Source organism: Felis catus, chromosome B3, assembly GCF_018350175.1.
Source record: "Felis catus isolate Fca126 chromosome B3, F.catus_Fca126_mat1.0, whole genome shotgun sequence".
Lineage (NCBI taxonomy): Eukaryota > Metazoa > Chordata > Mammalia > Carnivora > Felidae > Felis > Felis catus.
In genome coordinates this window covers 83,306,358-83,323,072 of record NC_058373.1, presented here as the reverse complement: position 1 = coordinate 83,323,072, position 16,715 = coordinate 83,306,358, and the positions used below count along the sequence as shown (strand labels likewise).

The 16,715-nt window shown below is 42.6% G+C and overlaps 1 protein-coding gene across 1 annotated transcript in view; it reads left to right on the top strand.

The window, feature by feature from the left end:
• The window catches only part of EGLN3 (egl-9 family hypoxia inducible factor 3), a 29,756-nt gene extending 13,041 nt beyond the window's left edge, over positions 1 to 16,715 (top strand). The window contains exons 2-5 of the mRNA XM_011283184.4: positions 9,409 to 9,528; positions 11,338 to 11,474; positions 13,454 to 13,527; positions 15,003 to 16,715. Coding sequence (XP_011281486.1) covers positions 9,409 to 9,528; positions 11,338 to 11,474; positions 13,454 to 13,527; positions 15,003 to 15,034 — 363 coding nt within the window. The 3' untranslated portion in view covers positions 15,035 to 16,715. The remainder of the gene's footprint in view (positions 1 to 9,408; positions 9,529 to 11,337; positions 11,475 to 13,453; positions 13,528 to 15,002) is intronic.

The window sequence follows — 16,715 nt, the reverse complement described above, 5'->3', positions numbered from 1 at the left end:
TGGATGAACTGGTTAATGTTGGACATTAAGTAAGCTGTGCAGATAAAGCATGACCTGGTGATGATGGCCTCATGCTCTGCGGCCAGACTAACTGGGTTCAAAAAGGAAAGTTACCTAACCTCCTCGTGCCTCAGTTTCCTCATCTGTAAAACGGAGGTAATGATGGTTCCTGCCTTATGGGTTATTATGAATATTGAACGAGAGATTATTCGTGGAGCTCATACAACAGTGCCAGGCACGTTGTAAGCACTATACAAATGTTTGTTCGGTAAACAGATGTGTCTCCTGAATTTCGTGCGTTCTAATTCTAACTGATTTGCCGTGTGTCATTTCTTTCATTGAGCAGATATATCTTCCTAGGTGCTGAAATGCACACGCAAATATAAGATCTGGTTTCCTAGAAAGTTCTTTGACTTTATTTTTTCCAGCATATTTACAGTGTTCCTAGTCAATACTCTGAAAATCCAGTGGGAATTGCAGGTGAAGTGTTTTCCCGGTTTTTCTTGGCTTAACAATATTGTTCCAAGGCATTTTTCATGATGTGTTTCGACTGGTAACTGTTTTTTTTTTTTTTTTTTTGTATATTACCCATTTATAAAATCTTGTCTTACCAGTTACATTTGAGTTATCATAGATTCCCTGAAATATGTTAGGATTCATTACAGATAAGACTTTAAGGACAGCCGCATTTAATTTTCTGACAATCCTGCAACCACAGATGTTTTCAGAGACTTTAGAGAGCTGCAGGTAAAGTTTTGTTTTTCTGATAAGGCTATTTCTCACATCAAAAGAAGTTAAATATTGTGAGTCCCTACCCCCAGATCGCCTCAGGGATCACTCATGAATTTGTTTTTCTAGACAACAAAGATAACTTGTAGGTTCACCTGATAACTTTCAGGGTTAATGACTTCTACTGAGAACTTGTGAGCAGCGTGACTCAGGACAGACAGCTGCTGCTTACCTTCCCCGTAATCAGGAAACTAAATGGGATGGTATGTGTAAAGCACCACCCCAAAGTGCCACCTGGCTACATAGGTCCTCAGGGAAATGGCAGCTGTTACAATATGGGGAAAGGTATAGGAAAGGATATGGTTAAATGCCCGTCTTAATGTCCTTCACCCTGAGTCTGGCTGACTTTTGCCAATTTCATAAGTGCAAGGAAGCCCTTATTCAAAACATTTCTCTGGTGACTGGAGTAGTGCTGGGGGAGGGCTGTCCTGTGCCGGTTCCCTCCGCAGTCTGCCCTGCGGTGTGCTCGGGTGTGGGCTGGCTGCCACCCTCACGCAGCGCACGTAGCCCTGTCACTCAGCCGTCACCCTGCTGGCCCAGAGCCAGGCCTCCGGGGGGAAGGGCCGCCTTTCCGAACCCAAACAGCCTGTATTGATATGTCGATGTTCCCCGGCCTGTTTACTGTGCTTAATTGCAGAGCTCTGGCTGAATCCTCTCCAAGGAGAGGAATTAACCACAATTCAGAAAGGAATGACAATAGTTTCTTAAATTCTTGGCCTTGCAGAGTTTCAATAGCTTCTCTGGGGAAGATGATTCACTCAAGTTCATGCACGAAGTGCAGGATTCCCTGTAATAGAATCTTGATCTAGTGCAGTTAGACTTTACAAGGCTGTGAATCCCCTGTGATTTTATATAGACTTGTGTGTGTGTATACGTGTGCATATTTCTGGGGTCGGGGTGGGAGCCTAACTCTTTAATGTAAGAATCTCAAGGGGTTTTGCCATCCAGTAAAACTGTCATCGCTGAGCCAGGAGAACTAAATCGAAGGTTCTAAAGTCTGGGTAGTTGTTGATGGTTTGAATGATCCCCACACTAGAACCGAATTCCTCATAGAGCAGAACAAGGACACTGATGGAAAGGTCTGCCTGGGTTTTCAAGTGAAGATGGTAAATTTCAGCCTTTACAGGCATGATGCTCTCACCTGACCTGAAGGGCTGGGTAGATCCACATCACCAGAGCAACCAAGAGTTGGCTATACCTTCTTATTTTTCATTTTCAGAATTACTGAAGCTGTCACATTTCAAAAAAATTAATGCACGAGGGGTGTGATGATTATTGCTCTAAACTGAAGGGGGGGTTTTGTGTAGCAGTGTTCTGGGTACATAGGTTCAGGTAGAGGCATTTTTAGTGTGGGTTTAGAACAAATGAGGAAGGCAGAAGTGGTTCTCCGTGTACAAGTCGAATAACAGAAAACATTTTAATGAATAACTTGAGGCTTGTTGAAAGGTTTACTTGCCTTACAGATGTATTTGTCTGGACTGTCTGGTGTTTTGCTTCTTCTGATTTGTCTGCTCGGACAACTTTGGGAAGGGGAACATGGTAGCTTGGCCACAGCTCACGTTATTGCCCACCAAAAACATATTTCCTATTTTCCCCTCGTTTTGTTACATCGCTCTTTAACTAGAGGCACTAGGAGGAAGGAGGTAGCTAGGTTTGCTCTTAACCAATGAGATAGATAACAGGCAAGATACCGAGATAACTAGTGACAGTTTGCACAGAGTTTCCTACTTTTTTCTCTAAAGTATCTCCATTATCTACAACTCATTTCTTTAGGTCAATCTGGATGAAGTTGGAATGAATGTATAAAGATTCTAAAGCACTTTTTATGTTTATGAGCTACTCATCATCACCTGGAGAGCTTTTGTTCAGTTTCAGATACAGGATGGGGCTGGCCAATAGTGTGAACTTTGCAGAGTGTCATTTGTTGGAAACTCTTGGAGAAAGCTTTGCACGGTTGCCTTTATCTTGTCAAGATGTTTTATGAATAGTGCACAGTGGGAAATTAAGTGACAAGAGTGGGTCCTACAAGGTACCCTTAAAGATTACTTACCCCGGAACCAGGAAGACTGAGAAAGTCTAAAGCAATAATCCCAGTTTGCTTTCTTCCTCCGGATTTAAGTGACTTGCCCTTGAAAAGGATTTTTGTGGTTCTCTCCTCTAGTCCTTGTCAGAGCCAAATGGAAAATGACATTTTGGCTTAATTTATGCTTAGTGGTTTTCTTTCTTTCTTTCTTTCTTTCTTTCTTTCTTTCTTTCGGAACAAAACTTGCAAAGATCATGCCTCTTCCAGTTTTTCTCTCTAGCCTTCCTTATGGTATACCTAGAGCAGTTTGAAGACTTTTTTTAAAATTTTTGCTTTTCTTTTTAAAGTTTATTTCTGAGAGAGAGAGGGGGTACATAAGTCTGCTTGAGCTGGGGGACAGGCAGAGAGGGAAGGAGAGAGAATCCCAAGCAGGCTCCACACTGTCAGCGCAGAGCCTGATGCCGGACTCAGTCTCAGGACTGTGAGATCATGACCTGAACTGAAATCAAGAGTCAGACGCTTAACCGACGGAGCCACCCAGGTGGCCTTGCTTTAAAGGAGGAGTTCAGTTTAAATAGGAGTTCAGTTTTGGGCTAGTGCCTTTGTTGGGCTAGTGTCCCCTCACCACCCCCCAAATTACCAGATGGGTCCCCTTTCTCAGAGGGTGTGTTAGTCAATACAGGACATAAAATGTACAGACACGGGGCTCCTCTGCTCTGTGTCCTCATCACATGTGTATGTTAAAATATGTGCTGACCACAAACCACCCAGAAAAATAACCCTGGGAGTAGGTGTAGCCTTCAACTCCTCTACCCATAGCTGACTAGAAAAATGGGCAAGTTTGTTGCCTCGGTTGTTGTCACCCAACTATAAACTGGGCCCATTTCTAGCCAGAAGGTTTGAGCTATTGTGTTCTCTACTGTGGTGAGCTGCTTGGCTGTTTTTCCAAGCTGAAGAAGGTGCATGGTCTCGTGTATTTCTTCTCAAGTCTTTACACATTGAGTTCTCCATGTTGTACCGTGAGATCATAACCTGAGCCAAGGTCAAAAGTTGGATGCTCAACCAGCTGAGCCACCCAGGTGCCCCGAGCAGCTTGACCTCTTAGGAGACCGCAGACAGTGACCTCATAGTACAGCCTGATGTAGTTTTTTGTGGCCCCGATTTTACAATTGGGATAAAAGCTATTCAGGAGAGTTTATGTGCAAATCTGGTTCAGTTGCTTGCATCCCTCTGAAAATCTGAAGATTTGGAAGAGGGAGCCTTCATTGCAAAGGACAGCAGATTCCCTGGCTGTAGGCAGCATAGCACACGCTCCGGAGTTCTGACACATATATGCCTGATTGGCTTCAATCATTTATGTTACTTGGAAGCGCCAGAAGCTCTTTGAGTTAGCCAGTCCTGGATTTGAAGCTACAAAACGCTTAAGTAGAATTGGATCCCTGAAGAAGAGGTAGATACTCAGAAGCCCCAGTTGAGGGGAAGACAACTGTGCACGCCATCAACTTTAAAAATAGCTAAAGGGGACCCTGGGTGACTCAGTCGTTTAAGCATCTGACTTCTGCTCAGGTCATGATCTCATGGTTCGTGGATTCGAGCCCTGCATCAGGCTCTGTGCTGACAGCTCAGAGCCTGGAACCTGCTTCAGATTCTGTGTCTCCGCCTCTCTCTGCCCCTCTCCTGCTCATGCTCTGTCTCTCTCTCTCTCTCTCTCTCTCTCTCTCTCAAAAATAGATAAACATTAAAAGAATTAAAAAGAGCTAAAGAAGCAGCGTTTAGTGTATGCCAGGCCTTGTGCTAGCATTTTACATGGATTAACTCCTTTAATCCTCATAAGCCAATTTGACAGATGAGAAAACTGAGGCATGAAGAGGTTAAGCACAGGTTATGCTGTACTTAGGTGGCATTTTATTCAAAGTATGCTGTGCTTAAGACCATTCATAATTCAAAGCAAATCCTTACAAAGACTGACTGGTATTTCTGCCTGCTAGTTAGGGGGGGTCTAGCAGTGGACCAAAATACCAATATAAAGGTCACTCAGCCAGGTAGCTTCGAATTTATGCTATTCTTGCCAATTTTTTAAAAAAACGGATTCACATCTATTGCAAATTTTACAAATAAAATGAGCTGATTAATATTTTAATTTGTGAAGTTAAAATTACATAAAAGGCCCCTTTATTACTTAAGATCAAGTCAGACTGGCGAATCGGACTTCAAAGTCATGAGCAATGTGAAATATGTTTCCATAAAAATCTAGGCCGTTGGTTGTTATTAGAAAAGTGATGAGTCTTACTGGAGGCTAGATGGGGCAGACGCACCCCCTTCCCACCTGTGGGTCTAAAATGATCATCATTGCTGAGTGGACAGTGGGTGTTGATGATGGCACTTTTTGAAAATGGTTTTTATGTACAATCAGGCTGTGGCTGATTTCAGTCAAGAGTGTTCTGTGTAGGCATCAGAATGGAAATCTTTGACTTTCAGTTTTCAACCTTGCCTTTTGGATTGATGAGATATGGCTTTTTATGAAGCCAGCTCAACGATAACTCCCAAGAGAACCACTGTTCTCTTTTCTGCCCGTGGCATTCGGGGAACAGATTTTGTTAGTTGGATTTGGCTATTAAAGTTCTGTGTATCTGTGTGCATCTTCAAAGAATGCGTACACAGTTCCTGCCTGAACATGGCCGCCTAGATGGCCTAGAGCACTTATCTCTGGTCTAGAGCCAGCTTGGGTGGGGTTCACCCCTCTGCTCGTTTCCTTTTGCTACAGAGCTCTGGAAAGGCCTCCTGGAGTGGTTGGGGGCTGGGGGGGGGGGCACAGTGGGGTCAGAGGAAGGAATGGTAAGTGCATAAGGGGACATGTGGGTTTATTTACACATCCAAGAATACAACTCTAGGGCTATATTGTACATGCTATTGTGGACCGCACTAATATGTTATTATACTTCTATAAATTTCAAATATTAATCCAGTCAGGAAGTGTTGGCAAATAAAAGGTCCACAATAAACGAGTCATCCTCCTGATCAGTGTCCGTGTTACTGCTTGGCATGTTGGTCACACAATAATTCAAGTACTCTGGCCCTGTTCTTCACTGTTCGGAAGCATTCTCCTCCTTTATACATTATAAATCCCTTCCCAGGCTTGATGAGGTTTAGATAGCAATGCAGTTGAACCGGTCAGTTTCCGGGGTTTGTTTCTGCCCCGTGCACAAATTGGCACAGAAATGCACGACTAGTTGTTGAAGTGAGCCTTGCTTCTCGGCATATCCTTAGCCTCCTGGTTCTAGACTGTATCAGAGACCAGCAAATAGTTGGGAATGTGCCCAAGCCAAGACCTATCTCCAATGGCTCTTGTCCAGAAAACGCTGATAAAATTGGCCTATGTAGTTTCGACAGGCCCACTGAGGCCCACAATAATTTCCTTCCATTGTTTCAAACTTGATGCTGTGGCTTCAGAAACCAGGAGAGAGGGTGAAGATTCACCCTGGCCAGAAAAATGTCCTCCATTCCCCTTCCTTAAGCAGTCAGATACTTTTCTGGCACTTAGGGGTTTTGTGCCTAATGGAGTTTAGGGATTATGCCTGGTGTCCCAAGTCCCTGGGATGTGCTAGCTCTTTTTTGGTGTATATGTTTTATAGATGCAGCAATTCATAACGGATGTACTTCTGTGCGTTTGTGTCTATTTTTTTTCCAGTATTTAATACAAACTGAATTCTGAGGCAGATGAGTGCTTCATTATGCCCTGAAGAACCCTGTGGCTCCTTCTGGGGTTGCTGCTTAGATAGAGTCTTAGACCTTCAGAGGCCCTCCAACCCAAGCCCCTCTTTATAGAAAAGACACTGAGCCTGGGATCACACAATTAGTTGCTGAGTGAACCAGATGGCAGGCATCCAGACCACTGACCTTTTCCTTAGAGTAGAGCTGTTTAAGAATATAAGATTATATAGCATTGATGGAGCGCTTCTTCCTTTCAAGACTTCACAGTGGGGAGAGGCTGAGATGGTGGGGAATCTGGCCTATAATTGTTTGTGGCTTAAGTGACTTTCATTATTGGCTCAGTGGTGGCTCTTATAATCCTAATAGCTGCTTCCAGGGATGAGTAATTCCCTAGTCATTATAGGGGACTTCATTTATCTCTTCTTCCCAGCCAGGCCCATCATTTCTGCCTGCTGCCAGTTAGCTTTCTCCAAGCCATCCTTTGCCTGATGGTACCACATTTGTTAAATCTTGATTGCAGGAGCTTCAGAATTCCACTTTCTGAACGAGGTTAGGGCTAACAGCCTAACTTCAGCTCCAAGATGACATTGCGTTGACATTTTAGATGTTCAGAGGCAGGATGTGGGGATTGATAGCTGCACGCGGGGGACGGTGATTTAAGCGTTAAGATCATTGTAAAGCCGAGTTACTCTTCAGCCTTATCGTTGTTCTAGTATGTAGTGTGCGTGAAGCCTTTGAAGCTACACGCTTCGTTCATGTTTTCGTGCTACAGCTGGGAGTGACTTGGCCCCACAGCGCTGAAGCTGATCCTTCGAGCCACTAGTGCATTAGTTTGGGCCTCTCTACGTGACTGATCATTTTATTTTACCAGTGAAACAACCCTGCCCTTTATGAGGAAAAATACCAACTGGATCACTACATGTATGTTTGGAGATAGGTTTTTAAAATGACAAAAATCTCAGGATGCCTGGGTGGCTGTCAGTTAAGCATCCAACTCTTGATTTAGGCTCAGGTCATGATTTCACGGTTCGTGGGACTGAGTCCTACATCGGGCTCTGTGCTGTGAGCATGGAGCCTGCTTGGATTCTCTCTCTCTCTCTCTCTCTCTCTCTCTCTCTCTCTCTCTCTCTGAAATAAATAAACTTAAAAAAAAAAAAAATGACAGAAATCTCTATTGATCTAGGTAGAATGTAAACTTACTCTTCAGAGGAGAGAGCCACTTGCTAATTCACTTATCAAATTTTATTATTTTTTAATTTCTAAATTAAAAAAAATTTTTTAACATTTTTTTTTTTTATTTATTTTTGAGACAGAGAGAGACAGAGCATGAATGGAGGAGGAGCAGAGAGAGAGGGAGACACAGAATCAGAAGCAGGCTCCAGGCTCTGAGCCATCAGCCCAGAGCCCGATGCGGGGCTCAAACTCACGGACCGCGAGATTGTGACCTGAGCTGAAGTCGGATGCTTAACCGACTGAACCACCCAGGCACCCCTTTAATTTTTAAATTTTTAAAATATTCACTTTTGAGAGAGAGAGAGAGAGAGAGAGAGAGAGAGAGAGAGAGAGAGAACGAGTGGGGGAGGGGCAGAGAAAGAGAGGGAGACACAGAATCTGAAGCAGGCTCCAGGCTCTGAGCTCTGAGCACAGAGCCTGATGTAGGGCTCGAACCCACAAACTGTGAGATTATGACCTGAACTGAAGTAGGATGCTTAACTGACTGAGCCGCCCATGCACTGTGCGCGCGCACACACACACACACACACACACACACACACACCTGTTATCAAATTTTAAACAGACACCTTCCATGTGTCAGGTACTGTTCTGGGCACTAAGATGCATTGGCCAACAAAACAGGAAAAATATCCCTGTCTTCATTTTATGTTGTCAGTTCCCATATCTTCCCTGCATATATCTCATCCCTATGAAAATGTTTTACTTATTTATCTGTTTCCATCCCTATGAAAGTATTTTAGAAATAAGGCAGTGTCCTGTGGAAAGAACTCGCTTTTGCACTTTGCCCATTTTTTTCTACTCCTTGCTATAATTTTCCCATGGGACAATTAGAGGTTTGGTACCCTAGTAATAGTAATTCTTTAATAGTAATTTTCAGTAGGATTTGTCTGTATGGCTTTCTACTTTATCCCTCCGCCTGGCTGATACAGGTAGTGCTTGGACAAAGGAAGAAAACTTCAGGATATCATCTGATGTGATAATTATCAGTAGGAGAGAAGACAGTAGGAGAGTATTGAGAAACACACTAAGATGTGTCTGTGGCTTTTTTGTGAATTGCACCTGATCACACTGCCTGTCCTAACAAATTGGGGCATAGCTTCCTTCTGATTGACCCTTCCTTTCCTGTTCTTTCTGTCCTAAGCATTTTATTGAGCAAGCCTGATCTTTTCACCCTTTGTGGTTGGTTCCTGTCTCTTTGTCAATGCAACCATCACCATTGTTCTAAGACAGCGGGTGATTTGGTGATTCAGGAGCACTTATTACACCAGGCATAATCCCTAAACTCCATTACCTAGCAATTCTGATTTTGTGGGTCTAGGGTGGGAGCCCAGAACCTGCTTTTGCCAAAAGAAAGATTGGAGAAAAGCAGGGCATCCTGATGATGTAGCTGGATTACGGTCTGAAACGTTCTAGAACTGTGGGAATATGGCTGAACCACTTTCCACTTGGGCTGAGCCTAAGGTATGACTTGGCTGTTAACCTTATATGATGAAGAGTCTAAATGTACGTACTGTGCGTGCAGTTAAGGAGCCAGCAGCCGCCTGTAAATGTCACATAGCACCCAAGGAGACTTCTGTTACTCAGCTGTTCCCCAATAGGAGTGGATTGTCTCAGCTTTGTTAACCAGCTTTCTTGGGATTTCTCCATAGGCAATGGTGGCTTGCTACCCAGGAAATGGAACGGGTTATGTTCGACACGTAGACAACCCCAACGGTGACGGTCGCTGCATCACCTGTATCTACTATCTGAACAAGAATTGGGACGCCAAGGTACTTTGGACTAAAGGGAGTAGAGTGTGGGGTTAGAAACTATAGGAAGCTAATTCAGATGACTTAGAGAAGGGTTTGGAATTCATAATTCCCATGAATGAATCTTTTCTACATCACCATTTCCCTTTTTTCTCCTACTGTGGTATTCGTACTTAAGTTGACAAGATGAAAATAACAGATATCAAATTAATTTGATGGGAAAGGGCGTAGGGGAGGGTCATTACTAGGTTATGGGAAGGGTGGTTGATAAAGAGAAGGTAATTTAGTATTTTAAGAATGGGGATCAGTTCTTTTTTGTCGTCTACTCCAGAGCTGATAGGATTTTCAGCGCACACAGTAAGATACATACTTTTCCCTTCCAGCAGCAACATTGAGAGAATTCCACAAAAATAGAACTAACTGTAGGATATAAAACCCGCCCCAAGCGAGGTTTCCCACACAGTCCTCTTGGGGTGATAAGTTTCGTTGGTGGCCGCTTGCCATGGCTGTCCTTGGTTTGTGAATGCCAAAGGCTTTCTGGCTTATTTTATTTTATTTTTTTTTTGAACATATAGATAGATAGAGACATGAAAGCTGGTTCCACGCGTACAAACATTTGTCTGGAATTTGTATGCTTTCTGAAAGCTAAGGATGATTTAGGAGTCTGAGAAGTCAGAGAACTTTTCAAGCTCATTTGGCTTTTGAACCTTCTGCATCTCCGTTTCCTGTTCATTAGGGCAGATATTGGTTGTCCTAAAGCAAAGATATTTTATCTGGCTTCAGGAAAACAAAACCTGGGAAACCAGTGAATCAGAAGAGACAAGGCTCATCTCTTCTCCCTATTTGGTAACATGACTGGAATATGTCCCTTAGTTGTCTTTTAAAATCGTGAAAGGTAGTGTTACAGGCAAGAGAGTGATCATGTCAGTGATAATAAATCACAAAGTATGAAATCATTCAACAAATATTTGAGTGCCTGTTAATGCCAGGCATTGTGCTGTGCGGAGACATTGATGTGTGAGACCTGAATTCTACTTTGATATGGTTATCCTAACAGGAGATTTGGGTGTATGTATTTTTAAAAAGTAGTCCGAGGAAGAGAGCGATACATTTAATACAAGGTGCAGATGAGGCGGTCTGCGTTCAGAAAAAAGAGCATGGAAGTTCCAACTGATGAGATCACCTAGGAGTTGGAGGATTTCAAAAGAAAACTATAAATTCTTTTTTTTTTAATTTTTTTTAATGTTTATTTATTTTTGACAGAGAGAGACAGAGCGTGAGTGGGGGAGGGGCAGAGAGAGAGGGAGACACAGAATCCGAAGCAGGCTCCAGGCTCCGAGCTGTCAACACAGCCCGACGCGGGGCTCGAACTCACAGACTGTGAGATCATGACCTGAGCCGAAGTCGGACCTCAACCGACTGAGCCACCCAGGCGCCCCGAAAACTATAAATTCTAACTGAATGAGATGTTCTGTGTGATGACTCTCCTAGGAAGTTCGTAATATTAACTTGAACCGTATGAAATTGCTGGTGGGTTTTTGTAGGTCAAAACCTGTCAAATGTTGGCAATTTTGTGTGATTGGACCTAACCGCACTCCCACTTTGTATCCGTGGATTTTGTGATGGGGGTAGGAAGGCTTCATTTGGTATGAGGTGGTGCAAGAGGTATGACCAGATAAGTCTGAAGTAAAATTTAGTACATGATGTAAGGTTGAAGAGAATCTGGGGAGTAATATACACCGGGAGTGGAGGTTGGAAGATGGCATTGTTTCTAGATGCGGCTGAAATACCATTGTTAGTTAATTAATCCATCTCCTTTGTGGCCTTCAGCTACACGGTGGGGTCCTGCGAATATTTCCAGAAGGGAAATCATTCATAGCGGATGTGGAGCCCATTTTTGACAGACTCTTGTTCTTCTGGTCAGACCGCAGGAACCCACATGAAGTCCAGCCTTCCTATGCGACCAGGTAACAGCCAAGGCCATGATTGCTCCTTAGAAGCTTTTTGTACAACTCGGTTCCCACAGAATTCCCTAAACTTGTGTCCTGTGCATTTGAGGGACCAAGCACACCCCAAAGCTGACAGCATACCTCTTTGGAGGCAATAACAGTTAAAGGGGAAACTAGATTCCTTAGGTTCTTTACAAAACCTAATGCCAATTTGAACTGTTAACAAATTGTTTTCCATTAGGTGAGCGTTGTGGATTCCAGATTTCCCACAGTGCTTTTCTCTTCTTTCTTTGCCACTTCTACCTTAAACAAATTTAACATTGAACTGTCCCTGGAGAATGCTGGCTATCCCATATCAGAAATTCTCATGGTTAACTCGGGGTGAATTTACACGTTGCCAATTGCAAACAGAGAAGGAACCTTGAAGAAGAAAGAGGAATTTGTTCCTACTTCTTTTCCTTTTTACCCTTTCCTTTGCCGAAAATTGGTGTGGGCCCACTATACCCATCCTGTCCCAATAATTGGATTTTTAAAAGCCCCATCTTTAGATCAAGCATTGAGATTTTCAGAGTAACTGAATAACTGAACTTGTATCATTTAGGGGGCGCCTGGGTGGCTCAGTCGGTTAAGCGTCTGACTTAGGCTCAGGTCTCACGGTTTGCAGGTTTGCACCCCACCATGGGCTCTCTGCTGTCAGCACAGAGCCTGCTCCAGATCCTCTGTTCTCTGTCTCTGCCCCTCCCCGGCTTGTGCTCTCTTTTGTCTTTCAAAACAAACGTGGAAAAAAAAAATTCAAAAATAAATAAATAAGTAAATAAACTTGTATTGTTTAGCATTAATCTAGAAACTCTTGACATAACCCTAACTTCGGATTCTGCCTCTTATTACCTTTGTCTTGTGGCCAGAGCTGTTAACCAGGTGCAGCTGGAGTGCTGTGGGGGTGCAGTTTGCACGGGGAGTCGCAGTTGGGGGCAGGGGGAGAGAACTTGGGTAGGGTAATGACTGAACCCTAACAAGCCTAATTAAATTAGAATCACATGTGTAAAGTATTTAAGATTTATAGCTGTGCCCCTCCAGAAATCACCGATCTGAGCCTCACACAGAGTTGCATATTAAATGTCAAATTGGAATGTGCCCTAGGTGAGCAGGTAACTAATTCTGCCACCAGAGCCTGCTTGTGGCTTGTTTAATGGGGTATGATAATTGGACCCTGTCATTTCTGCCAGAATTCCCTCGTCATTCCCCAATCCCTAGATGACCAAAGTCACAGGAGAAACATTAGACGTTGATGGGAAGCACCTGAAAAAAATTTCGAATGCTATTCTAGAAATTCCAGTAGCTAATAGTAATTATAAAGTGAAACTTTTTGAAAACTCGGGAATGAAATGACTCCTGTTACAGTCTAACCCATAGATGGGATAAAGCAAATTAATGGGAACACAGTAGAAAGCTTGAGGGCATCATTATTCCCTTGTATCTTTGCCTTAGTATCCAAAACTAGAGAAAGCCAGCCAAGAGCTTTAAGTGTTCTGTCATTTAAACAAATTGCTCTTCAAAGGTTTACTCAACTGTCACCTCCTCTTTGCGCTGTCTCCAACATCTTGGGTCTCCCAGTCTTTAGCAGAATGACACCCTTCTAGTCCTTTTCTGGGTAGATCATCTTGACCCGATACATTATTTGTGAAGTGGCCTGCCTCCCCTGTGAAAGCCTGCGCTCCTTGAGAAAGGGGCAGATGTATTCTCATGATCATTTGAATTCCCATTGCTCAGGATAATGCCTGGTGCATACTTGGAATTCCTCACGTGCTTTATTACATTTAAATAGAATTGAAACCAGAGAAGTTTATTTTAAATTAAAATTGGGATGGACTTCTAATAATAGGGACAACTTTAAATGCTGGCTTTATAAAGGACTCTGATGTGAGATTCATAGCATTTTAATTTTTTGGTAGTGTTTTTAAGCTTCTTTTCTTATTATATCTGCTTATCTTTCACAGATACGCTATGACTGTATGGTACTTTGATGCTGAAGAAAGGGCAGAAGCCAAAAAGAAATTCAGGAATTTAACCAGTACGTGTGCGAAAATTTTCTGTGACTTTTCATCAAGTCAGTCTTTGGCTTTTATTTAAGATTTTTTGTATATATTCTAATATACAGTTGACCCTTGAACGACGGGGCGGGGGTGGGGGTGGGGGTGGGGGTGGGGGTGGGGGCGGGTGTTAGGGGTGCCGACCCCCCTGCAGTTGAAAATCTGCATATAACTTTTGACTCTCCAGAACTTAGCTACTAATTGCCTACTGTTGACAGGAAGCATTAAACATGAAGTCAACACATATTTTGTATGCTTTATGTATTTATGTGCTGAATTCTTACAACAAAGGAAAAGCTAGGGGAAAGAAAATGCCATTAAGAAAAATCCTAAGGGGGACGCCGGGTGGCTCAGTCCGTTGAGCCTCTGACTTCAGTTCAGGTCATGAGCTCACCCTTCGTGAGTTTGAGCCCCGTGTCGGGCTCTGTGTTGACAGCTCCCAGCCTAGAGGCTGCTTCGGATTCTGTGTTTCCCTCTCTCTCTGCCCCTCCCCTGCTTGTGCTCTGTCTCTCTCTCTCTCTCTCTCAAAAATAAATTTAAAAATTAAATTAAAAAAAAAAAGCAAAGAAAAATCCTAAGGAAGAGAAAATGCATTTACAGTACGGTGCTGTATTTGTTGAAACAAATCTGTGTATGGGTTCAACAAACCTTGAACCCATATTGTTCAAGGGTCAGCTGTACTCTGTTCTGTCTCAGCCTTGGCTTAGCTTCAGATGTAATGACATCTTGATGGGCTTAATCCTGAACCCCTGGCCTGGGCTCTGCTGGAAAAAATCAGAAAAAAACGCAAAGGGCATTCATCCCCCGTGAACGTCCACTGATTGTGTGACAGGTTATAATACATGGGAAATAGTTAACTTTTTTCGTTAATGTTCACCCATCAAACATAACGTTCAATTTGGCCCCTGATTTTGGCACATTTCATAGGGGATCCCGTGGAGGCCAGTTAGAATGGTTGATTTATTCTATTGGTGTGGGACTGTGACTCTGTCTACAGACACTGGGCTCATGTAATACAAACCGAATGTGACTTAGCAACCATTCCTGTCCTGCCTCCAGTTGTAGGCCAGCATTTCGCAAAATCTGTCGTACATCCTGCTAGTCTGGCCAAGGTGGTTTTCGAAAGGTAAATTTCTGGCCCCTTAAATGTATTACATACTATATTCCTCTCTTGAAGAGTCACAGTGGTGATTGGCATATTAATCAAGGCAAGCTAATCTAAGATTAAAATAAAGATATATGTAACATTCCCTAACCCATGACCCATTTGGACTGTAGTTCTATCAAAAACCAAAGAAAACACATTTTGCTAAGTGCTGTCATGGGGCACTGTGTTCAACTTTGTATTATAAGATGGGAAGTTTTCACTGGAAGCTATTTTGATGACACTTGGGACATTAAACTCATCAGATTTGGCTCCTTCCCCTCTTTATTTTCTTTCCTGTCCCCAACGCAGGGAAAACTGAATCTGCCCTCACTGAAGACTGACTGTGCTCTGAAATCCACTGGCCTCATTCATTTTAGTAATGGTTCCCGAATTCTCTTTAAGAGTTGAGATCCAAAGAAGGCCTCTTCGGTGACTCAGTGACAAGAAATCCCCCTCCTGCTTGCATCATTCACATCCCTGTCTGACGTATGGTACTTTGTGTTTTCTTGCCGAGATGGCATCCACCTTCAGACACTCTCCTTGCAAGATGAACTCATTTGCTAACGCCAGAAATGCCTGCAGACGACCTAGCTGGCCAGCGGTTTAACTGATAGATTTGGTAATACTAGCTATCAAAACAAGATCATGGAAGCATGGGCAAGGGAGTGAATCTTACTTGCACTTTATATACACTTCCTGATTTGAAAGGAGGAGGTTTGCCAAGAAAAAGCAACGGTGACAGATGCCACAGAGAGGCATCACTGAAGCCTTAACAGCAGGAAGCAGAAATTTGTGTCATCGGAACAATTTCCAGATGTTCTTAATCCAGGGCTTTTGGGGTTTCTGGAGAATTATCACAATCTAATGACATTATTACCTCTAGAAAGGGCTGCTGTCATAGTCATCAATTTGTAAGTATCCTGTGGGTGGACATTCTTTTTTTCCTGGTCCTGCAACCTGGACTTTTCTGCCTCTGCCCCATTTTTCTGACATTAGGACTTTCTGATCAAAGATGATACACCATTTGTTTTTTATTTTCACTTCTTACTTGGAGGACCTAATTCCCCAGAGGCAAAAACCAGGCATCAATTGTTCAGGTTACTTTGTTGAAGTGGATTTTGAATTTAAATCAAAGGGGAAAAGAACCTACCTGGAAGGTAGTTCGGAGACCACAACCTCTAAAAACGGTATCAAAAGACGTGCGTCTGCCGATACACAATAATCCTCAAGTATGCATCGTGAACAATTTGAGAATGGCAATGGTGTTAGAAATGTAGGCCTTCCCATGTTTCAGTTTTCCTTTTTAATGAGCTCACCCTTCTTCTTTAACAGAATGAGAAAATAACAAAAAACGGGGCATTGTATTTTAAAATTGAAATGGAAATAAAACAAAAAAATCCTGAAAAACTATTTGAGTTTGTCCACATTTTCTGTTCCTAGTAGCCTTTCTTCAACAGAATTGACTCTTCAGATCCACTGTGGTTGGCAGTATGTCCAGAATCATGGAATTTGCTAGAAATGTGGAAGATTCCACTACAGTAGAGCCACAGATTCCGTCTCAAGAACCCTGTATTGTGCACCTATTTTACGAAAGTTACTCTTCCTGGTTTTCAATTCCATTTTCATATTTTAAAATCCCTTTCGTTTCTTGCTTGCAAATCTCTTGAACATTAAAGAGCCAGAAATATCTTCTTTTGTCATTTACAGATATATACACTTTCCAAGAAAGAAGCTTGTTTTTTTTTTTTCCGTTTCTGGTTTTGGAAAATTTCCAGATAAGGCTTGCCTTCATTCTCACAACTGCTCTATTTTTTTTTCATAGTACTTATCATCTTCTAACTTACTATGTAATTTACTTATTTATTATGTTTACTGTCTTATATCTTTTCTGTAGAGTGTAAGCACAATGAAGACAGGGATTTTTGTATGTTTTTAATCAATGGAATGTATTCCCAGAACCTAAAATAGTGCCTGGCACATTAAGGGCTCAGTAAATACTTGTTGAATAAACTTGGTCTCCTA